Raw genomic sequence first — 19,570 nt, 5'->3', positions numbered from 1 at the left:
CTTACAATTTTAAAATCCTGATGTGATGTACAACCAGGATTATAGGGAACTGAGAAATTATTCATAACTCATGAGCAAAGATGAAGGTGAATTATAGTAATCACATGATTGGGAAATAGATCCTGTGATTTTTCAGATAGTGTTGTGTTTATTCCAACTTGGGTAACAAGAAAATTCTAAAAAGCTAGATGCAAATGAAAATTACGTACAAATTGCAGAATACTATTAATTTTATTCACAATATGTTTGTTTCCAACTTTGTAAGATGATATGAAAATTGAAGAAGAAATAGAGAGAAAATATTTAATTTCTATGGATTGTTTCTTTTTTTTGCATCTAATTTCAAAATCTAGTCATGAATTACATTCTTTCCCACTGCCTCAAAATTGAGATATTCCAAACTTCCCCCGGTGTTCATTTTTTGAGGCTACTTTAAGGGTTTTTAAAACCCACATTTGACATCATCCTAAATTCAACTTACCAATAAAAAACAAGAACAGTGGAGAAAGTTGCAAAACAGAATACTTGGAAAATTTAGACATGTTATGCAAATAGGAAAATACATAGCAAATTAAATTTAACACTGAGAAAATACAGCAGTAAAAAGGTACACGTATATAATGAATAGAACTGGCACAGTAAGACTTGGAAAGACAAATGGAAACAGTAGATTTGTCATTTCAAATGTCCTAACAATAAGGAAAAACAATTAAAATGTTTAAAGAATGAGATATGCATCCGGCATAGAATTTAGCAAGTATGGCAAGATATTTGCAACACATTAATGCAAATTTAAGTTAAACTTTGCTTCCACAGACAAGAAAATTCTAATTATATCCTGAAAATGAAAGAGGATGAAGTAGTCTCATTCCATTTTACCAGACACTGCATGGAGCATAACTCCAGGTTTTGTCAATTAAATCATAACTAAATCATGGTCAATTTGTTGTATCTTCTGGGGACATTATAAACCAAAGCAGAGCTTATTTAAATGTTCTTGGAGAGTGCAAACTCTTCAGCATGTGCTTAATTTACTGAACATTTACTTGCCAGAAGAAGAATTCCACATGCAGGTAAATGCAGGGCTTTTCCCAGACCACAGCCAGGCAGTATGCCGAAGTGTTGTCAGATTCAAAATTATAAATTGCAGCCTTCCACGTTGCAGAGATGCACTTACATTAAATAAGCTGTCATTAGATTTAATTCTTACAATGAATACCAGACCCTGTTATTCTCCATAGTGTAGGGTGCAGACTATACCCGTTACATTATCCTACAGTGAAGCTCCTCTAATTTGAACATTCCTTCCTTATTTTCTAACAGTCTTGTAATCCTTGGGTTTAAGATCTGCCACCAATTTAAGAGAAAATGCAGGTGACGATATAATTGCTAACAAGAAAGTCCATTCAAAATTTACACTAAACATAGCTTACCCATATAAGAATCTGCAAATTCTGCCAGATAAAACTACAGTCAAAGAGGGATTCTACTGCACACATTACAGTCAGAAGACAGAAGCTTCACTTGTCAAAGGCAGTGATTAAGGGGAATAACATCAGATAAACCCAGATTTTTGAATTTTGGTGAAGTAAATTGTGAGAAATCAGTAACAAAGAACATTAAAAAGTGGAAAAATAGTTATGGAACAGATCAAGGAAAGCATATTTACTCAGTAATGATGGATAGATTACTATATTAGATGAAAATGATTCAACAGCAAAATGAACTTTAGTGATCTATTTTTTCTTGTGTTTTTATTTTTATCAAATACCAATTGCTGTTGTTGGAAGGGGCCTACCTGCTGATTAAACTGGCTGCATTGTGGCATTCATTATTGCTGTCTATCAAATAAGATAATTCTTTGCATGCTGCTTACCAATTGAGAAATTCACAGGGAAGGATTGTTTGACTGGAATTACAATTTTCATATTCCATTATCATACATTAAATGATCATCTTCAACTTTTCCTTAACATTAGTATAAAGCCAAGAGAGGTTTTCCTCCCCACTCAAGGGGAATGGTTATCTGCGGTTGGGGGGATGAGTGTAGTCATAGTTGCGAAAATATAAGCAGGCATGTTTGTGATTATATTCATTTACCTACAAAAGCCAGTAAGGCACATTTTATCTGAGCTCCCAGCAGGGAACAAAATTACATCAGTCTAATATGTAAAAAGAATGGCATTGAAACAATAGATTTTACAATAAACTATTTTTTAGGGCTGCCTTTCATAAAATACAAAATTGATCAACATATGAATTCTGTAATGAAAGCTTTTGTTGAATCAACTTTTACTTCTATACTTTTGTAACAATATAATCATAATTTACTTCACTAAATTATTGTTTTGTTGAATCTTTGCTTTGTGACATTACTCCTACTTATGCATCGGTGGTTACAAAACTGCCTCCTACAATTAATAAGTATTAGCCTTAACTACCTAAGAACAGAGCATCATTTGATTTACAAATACACTCCTTCCTCTTGCATCAATCTTAATTAAAAGGAATCTGCAAGCATATATGGTGTTAAACTTTGTACCACCTATCTTATTGGTCTATTCATCTGCCATAATTCCTCAACCATAGAGCTAAGCATACAATGCATTTTGTAGCACACGATAAAATTTTATGGCACACACCAGCATTAGCAATGTAGCTTGAAGCCAGTCTGTAAAGTCTTTCAGCATCAAAGGGGTCAAAATGACCGGGTAGCACTTGTATCACAAGATCATTGTCCACTAGAGTCATTAGACGTTTGCAAGTTTGAATGTAGTCACTGATATTGCTGGAAGGGAGCCAGTCAACCATGCATCCATCATATACTACGTCTCCACTAAAAAGGATGCGGTTCTCCTGATCATGAAAGCAGATGCTACCTCTGGAGTGACCAGGCATGTGTAGAACAGTGAGCTGACGGTTTCCAAGATTAATAATGTCACCTAACATAAAAAGCATAGTCTCAAATCTCTCTTGGAATCCTTGCCATTACATTCAACACTTAATGTAAATATATGAACTTGTGTCAACATAGCAAGGGTACATGAAATCAGAAGTCATCTAATAATAAAGTATCGTGAATTTTACTGTATATACACAATCATTTGCTCAATATCTTTGTGAAATGTATTGTTACCTTGGAAACTGATGAGCAAAATATAGAGTTTGGTTCAATCTTGAATACACCTTAACTCTGTAAAATGGGTAGTAAGGAATGGGCAGCCCATTTTATACGTATGCACAGGTAGTTACAATGCTGAATTGACAGCAATAAACCGGCTGCCAATTTGCTTTCACCAATTTTAAACTAATGCACAAACTACTCCTTTTAATCATAGAATCATAGCACAGATCTTTGGCTCATTGTGCCGACACAACTCTTTGAAAGGGATATTCAATTCAGCCCCTGTTCTTTCCCCATAGCCATACAATTGTATTTCCCTTCAAATATTCATCCAATTCCCTTTTGAAATTTCTTGTTGGATGTGTTCTCTCTATTCTTGGATATGTTTCCACCTTTTAGGCAGTTCAGAACTCACTACATTTTTAAAAAATTGTCTTCCCTCTAATTCTTTTGTTTATTATCTTATATTTGTGTCTTCTGGTTACCTACCTATCCTGCCAATGGAATAGTTACTCCATCAAAACCATTCATGATTTTAGCATCTCTATCAAATCTCCCTGAATTATCTTTTCTCAAAGGAAAGCAGCCACAACTTTGACAGTGTTTCCACATAATGGCAGTGCCACAAATCTAGGACCATTCTTCTAAGTGCCCTCTCTCATGCTTCCTAAAGTGTGCAGCCCAGAATTGGACTCAATTAATTCACCTGAGGCCTAACCAAAGAGTTCTAAACGTTTAGCATTACTGTTTTGCTTTTACACACTGTGCCACTGGGCAGCACGGTAGCACTGTGGTTAGCACTGCTGCTTCACAGCTCCAGGGACCTGGGTTCGATTCCCGGCTTGGGTCACTGTCTGTGTGGAGTTTGCATTCTCCTCGTGTCTGCGTGGGTTTCCTCCGGTTGCTCCGGTTTCCTCCCACAGTCCAAAGATGTGCAGGTTAGGTTGATTGGCCATGCTAAAATTGCCCCTTAGTGTCCTGAGATCTGTAGGTTAGAGGGATTAGCAGGTGGATATGGGGGTAAGGCCTGGGTGGGATTGTAGTCGGTGCAGACTCGATAGGCCGAATGGCCTCCTTCTGCACTGTAGGGTTTCTATGATTATGAAGCCAAGGATTGCACGCAGCCTTCTCAATTTGTGTACATATGTGTACACAGACCCCCAGGTCTCTCATCCTGCATCCTCTTTTAAGAGTGTACCATTTATGTCATGATTCCTTTCCTCATTCTTCCCACCAAATGCACTAAAATGACTTGGCATAAACAGCAAGTTGGCTTTCTTGATCATGCATGTCCCTGCAAAGAAACCGAGTCAGAGGGTATAAAAATTCATGGATCTGGATGTGCCAAAAACTTGTAATTACATTGGAGTGTTGGAAAGAGAGGATGTCCTTGGGAGGGCAAAGACAGAATCTATTTGGTTAGAGTTGAGAAACTAGACTTCCAAACAGTGAGAGAGATGGCAAAGCAAATTTGAAGGGAAATCACGAATAAGTACAAGAACTGGACAGTGGTGATACTGGACTTCTAATTCCAGAATCTTACTGAATTCAAATTTCACCATTAATGTCTTGGCCAGGACATGAATTTGTGAGCTTTGAGAGGTAGCTCCAGATGATGAATGAACAGAGTAGTCCTGACGAGACAAATGTTAAGTGTCAAGTCTCTCTCTTTGATACTGTAGTAAGGACAACATACAGAATATGGAGCCTGCTGATCTCAATGTCATTCTCGCTTACAAGTAGAAGAGAAGAAGACGTCAACGGAGGTGCCTGACTCATCAAGGGCAGGAGCAGAACCATGAAGTGGAAGGGGCGGTAGGGCTTGCTCCACATGCAGCAGATGAACCTGAGAGCTGTTGCTCGGAGATGCTAGACCCAGGGTCCACAGGCACCACCTAACATACCCACAGATGTTCAAGAATATGTTGCCAAAGACTACGCATGTCCAGGGAACTGAAGGGAAATCATGGATAAGTACAAGAATTGAACAGTGGTGATACTGTACTTCTAATTCCAAAATCTTACTGCCACCTTCTGCAGGATTTGGCAACACAGGTACTTAGAAGGCATACACTGCAACACTTAGTTTTTATGCCATTGGCTCCTTGGAGTGCTCTATACGTGACCTGTGTGGGATTTTGCAAGCTTCTATATATAAGTACTTTCAGGAGGTGATGGACGCAATCTTTATGAGGGCACACAACTTCATCCATTTCAAGCAGGCCCAAGAAAGCTGGGATGCAAGAGCGATGAATTTTGTGCGTATCTCTGATTTTCCATAGGTGCAGGATGCCATTAACTGCATTCACGTGGCACCAAGAATTCCATGGCATCAAGTTTTGAGCTTTGTGAACCACAATGGCTTCCTCTTGTTGAACGTTCAGCTGGTCTGAGACCACACCGAGTTCATCCAGCCGGTATGTGCTCGATTCCCAGGGAGTGTGCATGACTCCTACATTCTGAGCCACTCTCAGATTCCTGCCATGTTTCAAGGTCTACAGAGGCAACAGGGTTGGCTCCTCGGGGACAAGGTCTACCCATTGAGGAGGTGGCTGATGATGCCTGACAAAAGGCTAGAGTGCAGCTGAGACACAGGCGGCACAGTAGCACAGTGGCTAGCACTGCTGCTTCACAGCTCCAGGGACCTGGGTTCGATTCCCAGCTTGGGTCACTGTCTGTGTGGAGCTTGCACATTCTCCTCGTGTCTGCATGGGTTTCCTCCGGGTGCTCTGGTTTCCTCCCACAGCCCAAAGATGTGCGGGTTAGGTTGATTGGCCATGCTAAAAAATTGCCCCTTAGTGTCCTGAGATACGTAGGTTATAGGGATTAGCGGGTAAATATGTAGGGATACGGGAGTAGGGCCTGGGTGGGATTGTAGTCGGTGCAGACTCGATGGGCCAAATGGCCTCTTTCTGCACTGTAGGGTTTCTATTAAAAAAAGAGACAAGATACAATGAGGCTCATGCTGCAGCTTGTAATTTGGTGGAGCAGAACATAGGGATGCTGGAGATGAGATTCTGGTACCTGGACCAGTCTGTTGGAGCCCTGCAGTACAATTAGAAGACGGTATCATGCATCATGGTCACCTACTGTTCCCTGCACACCCTGGCACTAAGGGGGAGGAGCTGTCTGAAGGAGGGGCACAATTCCTCCAAAGAGGATGACTTCAAAGGTGGTGGGGCTATGAAGGTCCTTGAGGGAGATGATGTCGGCCATGAGGCCAAAGTGATGTCCAAATGAGCTCAGGATGTGCTCATTGCCACTAGATTGATGGGAGTGCAATAAGGATATCCAGTGAGGATATGCCATTATCTTTACATGGCTTCTGTCAGCATTGCTCTCCCGTCTGACTGATGGTAATGCATACCCACTGGTGGCAACGCATGTCATGGGGACACTCCATTGCCCATAGTTCATACATTCCAGAAGGCTGATAACAATTTGAGGACCGTGCATTGATTCTCACAGAGCTTCTATGAATGTCTGTCCAATGGCAGCTCACTTGCTCTCAATGACTGGGGCCATATCATGGTGAGACAGCAGGGAAGGTTTTACTTCTGATCCACCAGCATCCTTCGTGAACTGCATCCTTGAGATATAGTGTCATCAGAGGCTGAAGCAGATGGGAATGTGTGGCCAGCCGCAACTGAAAAATGCATAGAGCTACGTGGACAATGATTGGAAGGAGTATTGCTCGGCCTATATATTGTGGGAGACATCCTCTTTCCCAATGACTTACAGACATAATTGATGTGTTCAGTCATTGTGAAGGAACACCATCAATGTACCGGGAAACTTGCACAAAGCAGATAGACTGAGCGCCCTGCCTTTATCTTGTGCAAGGGTCAGGTTTTCATTTCAGAATTGCAGGAACACAGCTCATCAGAACAAGGGGTCATCTAAAAGTTGCCATTAGTGAGAGTTTAGTTATAAAGATGAACATTATGTACAAGTGCTTAACTCCATGCCCACACTGTGCAACTAGACCTTAATATTTCTACCCCTGCTGCTACATTTTGGTGCATCCCCAACATTCACAGTGGAGGTAGAGACAGCCTGCCATCTGCTATGCCTTGTTCTCTGTGATGACATTGGCAGTGTCCTCTGGAAGGCTGTGACCTGGAGAACCCAGACCTGCCTTCGGGACTCTGATGTGTGGCTCCTCGGCCTGGGGAGCTGGAGCTGATGCGGTCACAGGAAGATCGCATTTGGATGGGCAGGTCACTCCCTAAGTCAAAGGAGTGTAGGCCCCTGGGTATGCACCAGCTGATCCTCCTTCCTATGGTGCCCATCAGCGGTGAGCAGGATTTTCGAAACAATCAAGGAAAAAAAATCCTCGGACAGGTTTAAGTTATTTAAGGAGAGCCTTTAAAATGCGAACCTAGTTGAGGTTTTTGATAAATTTTCAGAGAAGATTGATGAAGGGAAAGCATATCTATATGGATTTTAAGAAAATGTTTGACAAAGTACCACATAAAAGGCCGGTTAGCAAAACTGAAGTCTGAAATAGAAAGATCAATCTCAAGCTGGACTTTTAAAAATTGGCTTACAATTGTTTTACAGAAAACAGAAAAAATGTTGCTTTGCAGATGGCAGGGTGGTAGCCATCTAAGGTTCAGTACTAAAATCACATCTGAAAAGCTATAAATTGTTATTGAAGGGGGTTAATTTGAACAACACTAATTTCTCCACTCACCACTTATCCATTAACAGAAAGCTGTTTTTGAGTTGCTTCCCTCTTTATAAGTATTTCCCAATCCCTTGGTTTTCCAATTTCTATTAATAACCCTTCAGCAAACTCAAAATAGGATAAACTCAAAACTTATTTGCACACACTCAAAAGACAGGAGGATCATAATGTTTTCACTTTTATATTCATACAGTAAAATGGATGGAGGCTGGTTTGCATGATGGATTGGGCTACATTCACGAACTTTTGTAGTTCCTTGCAGTTTTGGGCAGAGCAAGAGCCATACCAAGCTGTGATACAACCAGAAAGAATGCTTTCTATGGTGCATCTGTAAAAGTTGGTGAGAGTCATAGTTGACATGCCAAATTTCCTTAGTCTTCTGAGAAAGTAGAGGCGTTGGTGGGCTTTCTTAACTAGAGTGTCGGCATGGGAGGACAGGTTGTTGGTGACCTGGACACCTAAAAACTTGAGGCTCACGACCCTTTCTACTTCGTTCCCATTGATGTAGACAGGGGCATGTTCTCCTTTACGCTTCCTGAAGTCGCTGACAATCTCCTTCGTTTTGTTGACATTGAGGAAGAGATTATTGTTGCCGCACCAGTTCACCAGATTCTCTGTCTCATTCCTGTACTCTGTCTCGTCATTGTTTGAGATCGAACCCACTACGGTGGTGTTGTCAGCAAACTTGAAAATCGAATTGGAGGGGAATTTGGCCACACAGTCATAGGTGTATAAGGAGTATAGTAGGGGGCTGAGAACACAGCCTTGTGGGGCACCGGTGTTGAGGATGATCGTGGCGGAGGTGTTGTTGCCTATCCTTAATGACTGCAGTCAGTGAGTTAGGAAGTTCAGGATCCAGTCGCAAAGGGAGGTGCCAAGGCCTAGGAGTTAGGAGATGAGTTTCGTGGGAATAATGGTGTTGACGGCTGAGCTGTAGTCAATAAATAGGAGTCTCACATAGTTCCTCCGGGTGCTTCGGTTTCCTCCCACACTCGAAATATGTGTGGGTCAGGTTGATTGGCCATGATAAATTGCCTCTTAGTGTCAGAGGGATTAGCAGGGTAAATACGTGGGTTTACAGGGATCGGGCCTGGGTGGGCTTTTTCTTTGTGCAGCCAAATGGCCTCCTTCTGCACTGTAGGATTCTATTCTTCATACAGGGTGTGAGAGGGTCAGTGTAAGTTTGTGGGTGAGTGTGAGTGGGTGTATGTGCGTTATATGTTGCTGCGTTGTGATGAGAGTGAGTGGAAAAACTGAGACTGAGTATAAGGGAAACTCACACTCACCATTGAGGCCGCCCAAGGTCTGGACAGCTCTCAGTTCTGAACATCCAACAGCACCACCTTCCCCTCCAGCTCCGAGCACCCGCCAAACTCTCTCTCCCGCAGCTGATGAAAGTAAATTTGTTCACTGTGCCGTTCTGTCAGTTCAGGGATATTCTCCGGGCCAGGGTCGCTTAGGCCCTCACCGAACCTCCCCCGCCTGCCCCAGTACCTGTCCACCCTTGTTTCCATCTGCCACCCACCCAACCAGGTTCCCAGCTGCTCCAACCCTCCAGTGCAGCTTGGACAAGCCTGATATACAACAATATCCATTCTTGAATCCCACCACAAAGATCACAGAGGTTATCATTGACCTAAATCTTAACTGGATAAGCCACATAAATACTCTGGCTACAGGAGCAGGACAGAGGCTGGCTATTCTGCAGTAGGTGTCTCACCTTGAAACCATAGCATATGTTAACAGCGTGATGCAACATTCTCCACTTGGCTGGACAAGTGTAACTCCAATAACAATCATGAAGCTCCGTCATCTGAAAGTTTCCCTCCAAATTACATACTGCGATAGAGCTGGTCCTTGACTGCTGTGCCAAAATGCTGGAACTCCCTCCCAAATAGCATTGACCAGAAACTGAATCGGGCTAGCCATATAAATACTGTGGCTACCAGAGTAGGTCCAAGACTAGGAATCCTGTGGCGAGAAATCCTTTCCTGACTCCACAAAGCCTGTCCACCATCTATGAGGCACAAGTCAGGAGTGTAATAATGTGGCAGGCAAAACTAATGTGGCAGGGGGATGGGAACCGATGCAGGAAGTCAGAGGGAAGTAAAGTGGGGACAGAAACAAAAGACAGTAAGGGGAAAAGTGGAAAGCAGAGAAACCAAAGACAAAAATCAAAAAAGGCCACAGTACAGAGTACAGAGATTGTGAAGAACTCAGTGAATGGGTCCAGTAAGGCTGAGAGAAATAAAACACAGGGAGAGTGTACAAAACATGACAGGACAAATGGTCTAAGGTGTGTTTGCTTTAATGCAAGAAGTATGACAGGTAAGGCAGATGAATTTAAAGTTTGGATTACTACATGGAGCTATTATGATGTTGTGGCAATTACGGAGATTTGGATGAAACAAGGGCAGGATTGGCAGTTTAGCATTCCAGGATTTAGAGCTTCAGGCGAGATAGAGAGGGTGACAAAAGAGGTTGGGGTGTTGCTTTACTGATTAGGAAGAATGTCACAGCTATACAAGAGGGAGGACACCTTGGTAAGATCATGCAGTGAAGCCATATGGGTAAAGCTCAGGAACAGGAGGAGTACAATCACACTGTTGGGGTTGTACTACAGACCTCCCAACAGCCAGCATGGAGTGGAGGAACTGATACGTCAGCAGATTATGGGAAGATGTGAAAACAACAGGGTGGTTGTGATGGGCGATTTTAACTTCTCCAACATAGACTGGGGTTCCTTTGATGTCTGGGGCTTGGACAGGGCAGAGCTTGTTCAGTGTGTCCAAGAGTGCTTCTTGAGGTTATAGATAGTCCAACTCGGGAAGGGGCTATCTTAGACCTGGTTCTGGGAAGCAAGCCCAGATAGGTGATTAATGTCTCAGTGGAGGACCATTTTGGGAACAGTGATCACAATTCTATAAGTTTCAAGATACTTGTAGAAAAGGATAGTAGTCCCAAAGTGTAAGTACTAAACTGGGGGAAGGCTAACGATGACAGTATTAGGCAGGAGCTAAGGAATGTAGACTGGAAGCGGCTGTTTAACGGTGAATCCACATCCAATATGTGGGAGTCTTTTAAAAGTCAGTTGTTAACAATTCAGGATAAGTCTGTCCCTGTAAAAATAAAGGATAAAGATGGCAAGATTCGGGAATCCTGGATGACAAAAGAGATTGTAAACTTAGTGAAAAAGGAGGCATGCATAAATTTCAAAAAATTGGAAACAGATAAGACTCTTGACGAGTACAAAGAGAACAGGAAAGAGCTTAAACAGGAAGTTAGGAGGGCTAAAAGGGGCCGTGAAATGTCCTTGGCAGGCAGGATTAAGGAGAATCCCAAGGCTTTTTATGCATATATAAGAGGGTAGCTAAGTAAAGGGTGGGTCCATTCAAGGACAGTGGAGGTAATTTGTGTGTGGAGCCAGGTGAGGTCTTTAACAAGTACTTTGCATCAGTACTCACAAAGGAGAAGGATGTGGTGAATGGCGAGTGTATAAAGGAATGTTGACATTCTACGACATGTTGAAATAAAAGAGGTATTGGAGGTTTTGAAAAACATTAAGGTAGGCAAGTCCCCAGGGCCAGGTAGGGCTTATCCCAGAATACTGAGAGGGGGAAGAAATTGCTGAGGCCTTGGCCAAATCTTTGTATCCTTTTTAGCCACGGGCGAGGTGCCAGAGGTTTGCAGAGTAGCTAACATTGTTCCTCTGTTTAAGAAGGGCAGAAGAAACAATCCGGGAAATTACAGTACTGTAAGTCTTACATCAGTGGTACAGAAATTATTGGAGAAGATTCTTAGGGACAGGATGTACTCACATCTGGAAGAAAATAGGCTTATTAGCGACAGGCAACATGGTTTTGTGAAGGAGAGGTCGTGTCTCGCAAATTTGATTGAGTTCTTTGAGGAAGTGACAAGAAAAATTGACCACGGCAGGCAGTGGATGTTGTATACATGGACTTTAGTAAAGCCTTCGATAAGGTTCCTCATTGCAGGCTAATACAGAAGGTGAAGTCATATGGGATCGGATCAGTGCTGGGACCTCTGTTGTTTGTAATATATATAAATGATTTGGAGTAAAATGTAAGTGGTCTGATTAGTAAATTTGCAGATGATACAAAAATTGGGGGAGTAACAGATAGTGAGGAGGATTCTCAGAGGATACAGCAGGGTATAAGTCAGCTGGAGATCTGGGCTCAAAGATGGCAGATGGAATTTAACGTATACAAATGTGAGATGATGCAATTTGGAAGGTCTACTGCAGAAGGAACATATACAGTAAATGGTAGAGACCTTAGAATTATTAGCATACAGAGGGATCTAAGTGTGCAGATCCACAGTTCCCTGAAGGTGGCAACTCAGGTGGACAAGGTGGTTAAGAAGAGGTATGGCATGCTGACCTTCATCAGTCGGGGCCTTGAGTATAGAAATTGGAAAATCATGTTGCAGCTGTATAAGACTTTGGTTAGGCCGCATTTGGAGTACTGTTTACAATTCTGGTCGCCGCACTACCGGAAGGACGTTGATACATTTGAAAGGGTGCAGAAGAGATTTATCAGGATGTTGCCTGGTTTGGAGGATATGGACTATGAAGAAAGGTTGAACAAACTTAAGATTGTTTTCATTGGAGCATTGGAGGATGAGGGGGACCTGGTTATGATAGGCTTGGATAGAGTGGACAGTCAGAGTCTTTTCCCCAGAGTCGAAGTGTCAATTACTCGGAGGCATAGATTGAAAGTGAGAGGGGGCAAGTTTAAAAGAGATGTAAGGGGCAAGTTTTTCATACAGTGTGTGTGGTAAACGCTGCTAGAGGAGGCGGTGTCTATAGCTGCATTCAAGAGGCGTCTAGATAGATACATGAATAAGCAAAGAATGGAGGGCTATGGACCACATACAGGCAAGAAAATATTAGATTAGAGAGGCACAAGTGTTGGCACAGACTTGGTGGGCCAAAGGGCCTGTTCCTGTGTTGTACTGTTTTTTTACAATAGAATGCTCTCCACTTGTTAGGACATGTGCAGCTCCAGCAACACTCAAGAAGCTCAACAGCATTCAGGACAAAGCAGCGCTCTTGATTTCTATCCCTTCCTCAAACAGTTAATCCCTCTACCACTGATGAATAGTGGCAGCTGTGTGTACCATCTACAAGATACACTGCAGGAACTCACCAAGATTCCTTAGGCAGCACTTTCCAAATTGACAACCACTGCCACCTTGGACAAAAGCAGCAGATATCAGGGAACACCACCACCTGGAGGTTCCCATTGTCACTCACCGTCCTGACTTAGAAATATATTGCTGTTCCTTCACTGTTGCTGGGTCAAAATCATGAACAGCTCTGCAGTTCAAGAAGGCAGCTCACCACCATCCCAAGGACTACTAAGGACGGGCAATAAACGTTGGCCCAGCCAGTGAAGTCCTCATCCCATAAATGAATAAAAAATACAAATTGCAGCATTTTAAGAAGGCCGCTCACCATCAATTTCCCAAGAGCAATTAGGAATGAGGAATAAATGCTGGCCTTGCCATTGATAATGGAACAAGGTGAAGGCAGACTCAACCAGCCGGACAATTGCACTAAGATACTGGAGGATTTTAGGGAATGGGAAACCATATCTGATGAGAGAGAACAATTAATAGTATCAACTAACACAAGAGATAGGAAGGGAAGCCAAGTGGTTAGTAACTTGGTGTGAATAGTAATGGCCATGATACTACTGTTTCACAAGCACAACAGCATCTCCAGGTCATTTGACAGAATGAGCATCCCATTTTATCACAGGTATTATCATGGCATCTGAATCAGACTATGTCCTTATCCAGAGATGAGAAATATTCATTCAGGATCTCACCCATCTCTTGTGACACTAGTAAATAAACTTTTGAACTATTTTGGTTGTACGTGCTGGTGTGTGTGAGAGACACAGAGCCCGCCTTCTCGCTCTTTTGATTTCCAGTGCAGTTACCGAATAGCAATCAAGGGCAAACTCTTTTTTTAAAGTAAGGAACACTCACATCATGAATACTGAGACATCCCCTCCCCCCAACTCAGGATGAATTAAAAATTAAGCCTGTCCCCTCCCTGGTCTATATTGGGGGCTCATGTTACAGACACAGATAATTACTGAGTACACCAGGAGCAGCAAGTCTGGCCCTGGTTGGTCCCTGTTAAATCTCCCACATCAATGCCAGTCTTGGCAGGGTTAGTGGTTACCAACGCGGAAACATTTACCATGGTCTAGTATCCTGTCGGGCTGCACAGATATTACTCTATAATGTCTGGCGCTCCAGCCCCGCCCAGGGGACCTTTTAATGGCCGAGCCGGACAGCCAAGTGGCCGTCTCGAAGTTGTTGCCCCGCGCCAAGGCGCCGGCCTCGGCCCTGTGCACCGCCACCCTGTCGAAGTGGTGCAGGCCTCCCGAGTGCTCGAAGTGGATGTGGGTGACCACGGCCAGCAGCGGCTTGCTGCCGACCAGGCCGGCCGAGCGCAGGTAACTGCGCAGGTCCTTCAGGCCCAGGCCCGTGTCGATCAGCAGGTCTCGCTGCGAGCCCTGCACCAGCCAGATGTTGGCCCCCTTCCCCGGCTCCAAGAAGCTCTCGCGGATCAGGTATAATCCGTCCGACACCTCCTCCCACCAGAACCAGTCCCACTGGGAACTCCCCTGGGCACTGGCAGCCGAGCCCGGCAACATCCTCACAGCAGCAGCCGCCTCCAGCAATCCCAACACTGCCCAGCAACCCACCCAATCAAAAGAGCGAGGAGGCGGGCTCTGTGTCTCACACACACCAGCACATTCAACCAAAATAGTTCAAAAGTTTATTTACTAGTGTCACAAGTAGGATTACATTAACACTGCAATGAAGTTACTGTGAAAATCCCCTGGTTGCCGCAATCTGGTGCCTGTTCGGGTACACTGAGGGAGAATTTAACAGGGCCAATCCACCTAACCAGCACATCTTTCGGACTTGGGTGGCACAGTGGTTAGCACTGCTTGCCTCACAGCAGGGACCAGGGTTCAATTCCGGGCTTGGGTCACTGTCTGTGTGGAGTTTGCACATTCTCCCGGTGTCTCCGTGGGTTTCCTCCGGGTGCTCTGGTTCCCTCCCACAGTCCAAAGATGTGTGGGTTAGGTGCATTGGCCGTGCTAAATTGCCCCTTAGTGTCCCAGGATGCAGAGGTTAGAGGGATTAGCGGGGTAAATATGTGGGGTTACGGGGATAGGGCCGAGGTGGGATTGTCATCGGTGCAGACTCAAAGGGCCAAATTACCTCCTTCTACACTGTAGGGTTTCTATAATTTGTGGGAGGAAACTGGAGCAGCTGGAGGAAACCCACGCAGACACAGAAGGTGGGATTTTCCAGCCACCCTTGCCCCCAAGACCAGAAAATCCTGCTGGAGGTCAATGGACCTTTGTATGGTCCACCCCCCCACCCCCACTCTTCCCTGCCCGCCACCCCCCCCCCCCCCCCACCCGATATGATTCCCATGGTGGGCAGGACAGGAAAATTCCACCCACAGAGAACATGCAGATTCCGCACAGTCACCTAAGATGGAAGTCAAACCCAGGTCCCTGGCGCTGCGAGACAGCAGTGCTAATTACTGTGCCACCGTGCGGCCAGCTGTGGACACTGGAATCTGAAGCGAAAACACAGAACGCTGGAAAACCTTAGCTGGTCCGGCAGCATCTGCGGAGAGAGAACAGAGCTAATGGGAACGATCTGACCGGCCGTTCACGCCACGCTCCTGCTGCAGCAAGATTGGTGAATTTGGCGGCCAGCCAAATCTCCATTCACTGTGGTGGGATGGGAAAATCCCGCTGACATGAATGGCAGTAAGATTCCAGCCAATGTTTTGTGTCTGGATGACCCTTCATCAGACCTTCGAGTTTGGGTGACTCTTCGTCATCACCAGTGTTTGTGTGGAAGCAAGTCCTTGCATTTAGGCAGCACCTTGAACAGGGAGAAGCATCTCTGGGTGCCCTGCAGTGACAGCATTACCAAACAAATTTGACACTGAGCTACCAATGAAGATTATTAGCATAGCTTGGCTAAAGTGTTAGGTTTTAAGGAGCGTCTTAAAGGAGAGAGAGAGATGCAGAGGTTTACGGATGGAATTCCAGAATTTAGGGCAGGGCTCTCCAGATTATCCTCCAATGCAACCTCATTTTAACACTTGGAAATTAAGGTGACCCTAGACCAGTGCTTGCCAACCTTTTATATGTCATTGCACACCTCCATACCATAAAAACATTTTGAGGCACACCTCCTATTTTCTCTGTCTTCTTCCCTTACTGGGAACTTTGTTTTTAACTTCTCCCTATCTGCTCGCTTGTTTTTTTCAAACTCTCCCTGTCTCTTACTTCTCCCAGGGTTTTTGCATCCTTTTTGAGTTCTCGCTTTTTGTGCAGGCGCATGTGATCTTTTGTCTTCAGCTCCAAGTGCCATTGGTATGCATCAAAAAATCTAAACCACGCATGTGCAGCTCTTTTCCAGCTAGCACATGCACGGGTGGCCCAAGATTCATTTTTAAAATTTATTTGTGGGACATGGGTGTCACTGGCTGGCCAGCATTTATTGCCCATTCCTAGTTACGCTTGGAGGGCAGTTGGGAGTCAACCACATTGCTGTGGCTCTGGAGTCACATGTAGGCCAGACCAGGTAAGGATGGCAGATTTCCTTCCCTAAAGGACATTAGTGAACCAGATGGGTTTTTCCAACAATCGGCAATGGTTTCATGGTCATCAGTAGATTCTTAATTCCAGATATTTTTTATTGAATTCAAATTCCACCATCTGCTATGGCAGGATTCGAGCTCGGGTCCCCCCAAACATCCGCTGAGTTTCTGGATTAATAGTTTAGCGATAATACCATTAGGCTATTGCCTCTCCCTAATTTGTCGGTTCTTGTAGACGCCAACTGCAGAGCTGAAGAGGAAAGTTAATTTTAGTTTAATTATATGAATTTTGAATCTTTTTCACAGGACACTTGAGGGTCTTCACAGCACACCATTGTGCCCTTGGGAGCCACTGCCCCAGTCACCAACAAAAACAAAATGGCAACAGAGCAGCATAAGAACATTAGTACATGTTTATTAAAGATAACATAGTGCTGTAGCTGCATCAACAATGAAAGTAAGTTGAGAGTCTTTGACTGTAATTTAATTATTAATTAAATCATTCAGTTTATAGATCAACATATAATACATCATACAATATGAAAATCTATGCTTTTAATATATTATTATAAAATGTACTCCCCAATCCAGTATTTCAACTGAGAGCTCATGGACTTGGCCAGCAGCGGACAATTTTAAAGTTCGCATTTGAGTTCAGCATTACTGATCTAAAGCAACATCACATCAAGATTCCTTAAAGACCATCCTGACATCATTGATTTTAATGTGAGATTAGTCAAATAAACTTTTAAATTTCCAGTGCAAAATTCAGTCCCAAACCTCCAATATGCACACACACTTTGTAATGATCCCCTCTGCCCCCCTCAACACACACACACATTGTAATGAGCCCTCACTCTGCCACCTTGCCCCCACAACGCTGTAATTAGCCTGCAGTATATTGCATTTTTTCACATTGCCCTCTCTGCTGTCCCCTCTGGTGGGGAGGTGTAAATGAAGTTACGTCAATACTGGCTGCCTGAAATTGAGGATGTGTTGTTGGTCTTACTTAGTGCCACACATGAGAAGGATGACGACAAGGCTGGGATGAAACTTTATTTTACATTTCATTTGGGAAATTAAGTGCTGAAGAACATTGTGACACATTTGTTTGGAACTTCCCAACTTGATTTTGAGGAAGTTTGAGCGATTTGAAAGATTGCTCTGTATGCACCTATTGTACTCTGGTACACAACAAATCAGCCTGGTATGTCATGGAACAATTGACATCGAAGGCATATCTGGGGCAAGGGGGATTCAATCTTAACAAAGAGGACTGGTGTAATTCCAAACAAAGGTTACACATTTGGCTGAAAACAAATAAGTTACAAGTGGGCGCCATTATGTATTATAAGCGATCACTGAAGACTACTCAAAAAAAGACCCTTGAAATTTTCAGCTCTAAAGCCCTGACCCACACCCATTCCCCTCCCCACCAACACCCCTGAAACCCAAATTTTGTATCAAGCTGCCATCCCCCATTGACACCAGATATAATTTTAATACTGAAGTTCTGAAATTGCAGGAGCTAGAGAGGCAAATAGAAATTGCACCCTTAGCTGAGGTGGGGTGAACTTAAAATGAAGTCTGCCTCTCTGGATCTCTATAAACTCCTCCAGCCCTACAGCCGTCCAAGATGTCTGCACTTCTGACCTCTTGCATTTCTGATTTTAATTGCTTCACCATTGATGGCTGAGCCCTAAACTCCAGAAACGTTTGTGTCTCTACCTCATTTTTCTCTTTTAAGGCACTCCTTAAAATCTAGCTCTTTGACTAAGCTTTTTGCCTTACCTAAAATCTCCTTATGCTGCTCAATATTTGTATTTTTTTTAATGATGTCCCTGAGAAGCATCTTGGGACATATGATGTTAGAAGTGATATACCAACAAGAGTTGTTTTTGTTACTGTTTTCCTGAGATTCTACCCTAAACTGAAAATTCCAGTCCGTGTGTACGTGCGCATGACTGACTGCCCATTCACTCCTACATTTCAAGGGATATTTTTGCCTGTTATGCCCCGTTAAGACCAAAGAACTGTTAATAACTAAAAATTGGCATGAGCTCTATTTTAGTTTTAGTAAATGATCCATAAATGGCCTAGAAAAAGATAATCACTTTTTCATGGTGCTGCAATGAGAACAACTACAGTGTGTCCTTTGATGTCCAGTCCATCTGCCATTCTATGATTTAAGCAGGGTCCTGTACTGATGGTTGTGGAGAGCTATAAGTTCTGATTCTTGACACTTCCAGCATTGGAACTTGGGCCCATGACCCACTCTTTAAGAAAAAATACTGTGAAAATCATTTGAGGGAAGAAAGAATTATGTTATCTTATTTTTGCCGTAGTTATCTTCCAAATGTGATGCAATGATATATGCAAATTTAAGACGTAATAAATGTTTGCAAATAAATTATAAAAGATTTGCCAGACTGGCTCCATTGCTTGAGATTGTACACAATGCAGAACTGTTTCTGTACAAACAGTACAGAAGATACTGATACAATAACAGGTACAATAACAAAGGATACAATAACAGAAATAAATTTCACTTATTCTAATTTATAATATACAGGCATGAAAAATAAGCTAATTTATTTTCATTCTTGAACATTATATTTAATCAGTCTGATAAATAAGCAAACAAAATATCATTTACAAAGTTATGGTATTGACATTTTTAAAGAAAAACCTCCAAATATTATTTTCTGGGAAGTTTTATCATATATAATCATCAACACCCCCCTCCCCCGCATGCACAGGAGTTTAAATAAATTGAGAAGAGCTTATATGTGCAAACTTCTTCCGTTTATTGATCACAAGTGAGAATGCCTTACTTGCGTCAGCTTGTCCTCCAAAAAAGCCCGTTTCAAACTGTGCCCCAGCAGTATTTGACTGATCATTTATTGGTGTCAATTCTTTTCATCAAGCCATGATCCTGGCTGCTTAGCTTGCACTTGTCATCCACATTTGGTGGTGCCCTATGAAAAGCAGCCATTGTAATTCAGTTCACATACCAACATAACTAGAAGCTAAGAAAACACAGACATTAAAGCACAAGTGTCATTTTCACAATATACACACA

The 19,570-nt window shown here is 43.1% G+C and overlaps 1 protein-coding gene across 1 annotated transcript; it reads right to left on the bottom strand.

Annotated features, from left to right (window-relative positions):
• Positions 1 to 214: 214 nt before the first annotated feature.
• mblac2 (metallo-beta-lactamase domain containing 2) lies at positions 215 to 14,512 on the bottom strand. The gene is made up of 2 exons (XM_078215421.1): positions 14,047 to 14,512; positions 215 to 2,942 (listed from the first exon to the last, which is right to left on the bottom strand). Exons 1-2 carry the CDS (start codon positions 14,504 to 14,506, stop codon positions 2,563 to 2,565), a joined length of 840 nt encoding a protein of 279 aa, XP_078071547.1. The 5' UTR covers positions 14,507 to 14,512; the 3' UTR covers positions 215 to 2,562.
• Positions 14,513 to 19,570: the final 5,058 nt, after the last annotated feature.

This window comes from Mustelus asterias, chromosome 6 (genome assembly GCF_964213995.1).
Source record: "Mustelus asterias chromosome 6, sMusAst1.hap1.1, whole genome shotgun sequence".
Lineage (NCBI taxonomy): Eukaryota > Metazoa > Chordata > Chondrichthyes > Carcharhiniformes > Triakidae > Mustelus > Mustelus asterias.
This window is presented reverse-complemented; position numbering and strand designations above follow the sequence as displayed.

Bases quoted from the DNA above. Each gene is read 5' to 3' on its own strand.
- mblac2 (XM_078215421.1), bottom strand. From the start codon at position 14,506: ATGTTGCCGGGCTCGGCTGCCAGTGCCCAGGGGAGTTCCCAGTGGGAC. The intron at 2,943-14,046 runs GTAAATGTTTCC...TTTTTATGTTAG, and splicing joins CGACAGGATACTAGACCATG to GTGACATTATTAATCTTGGA.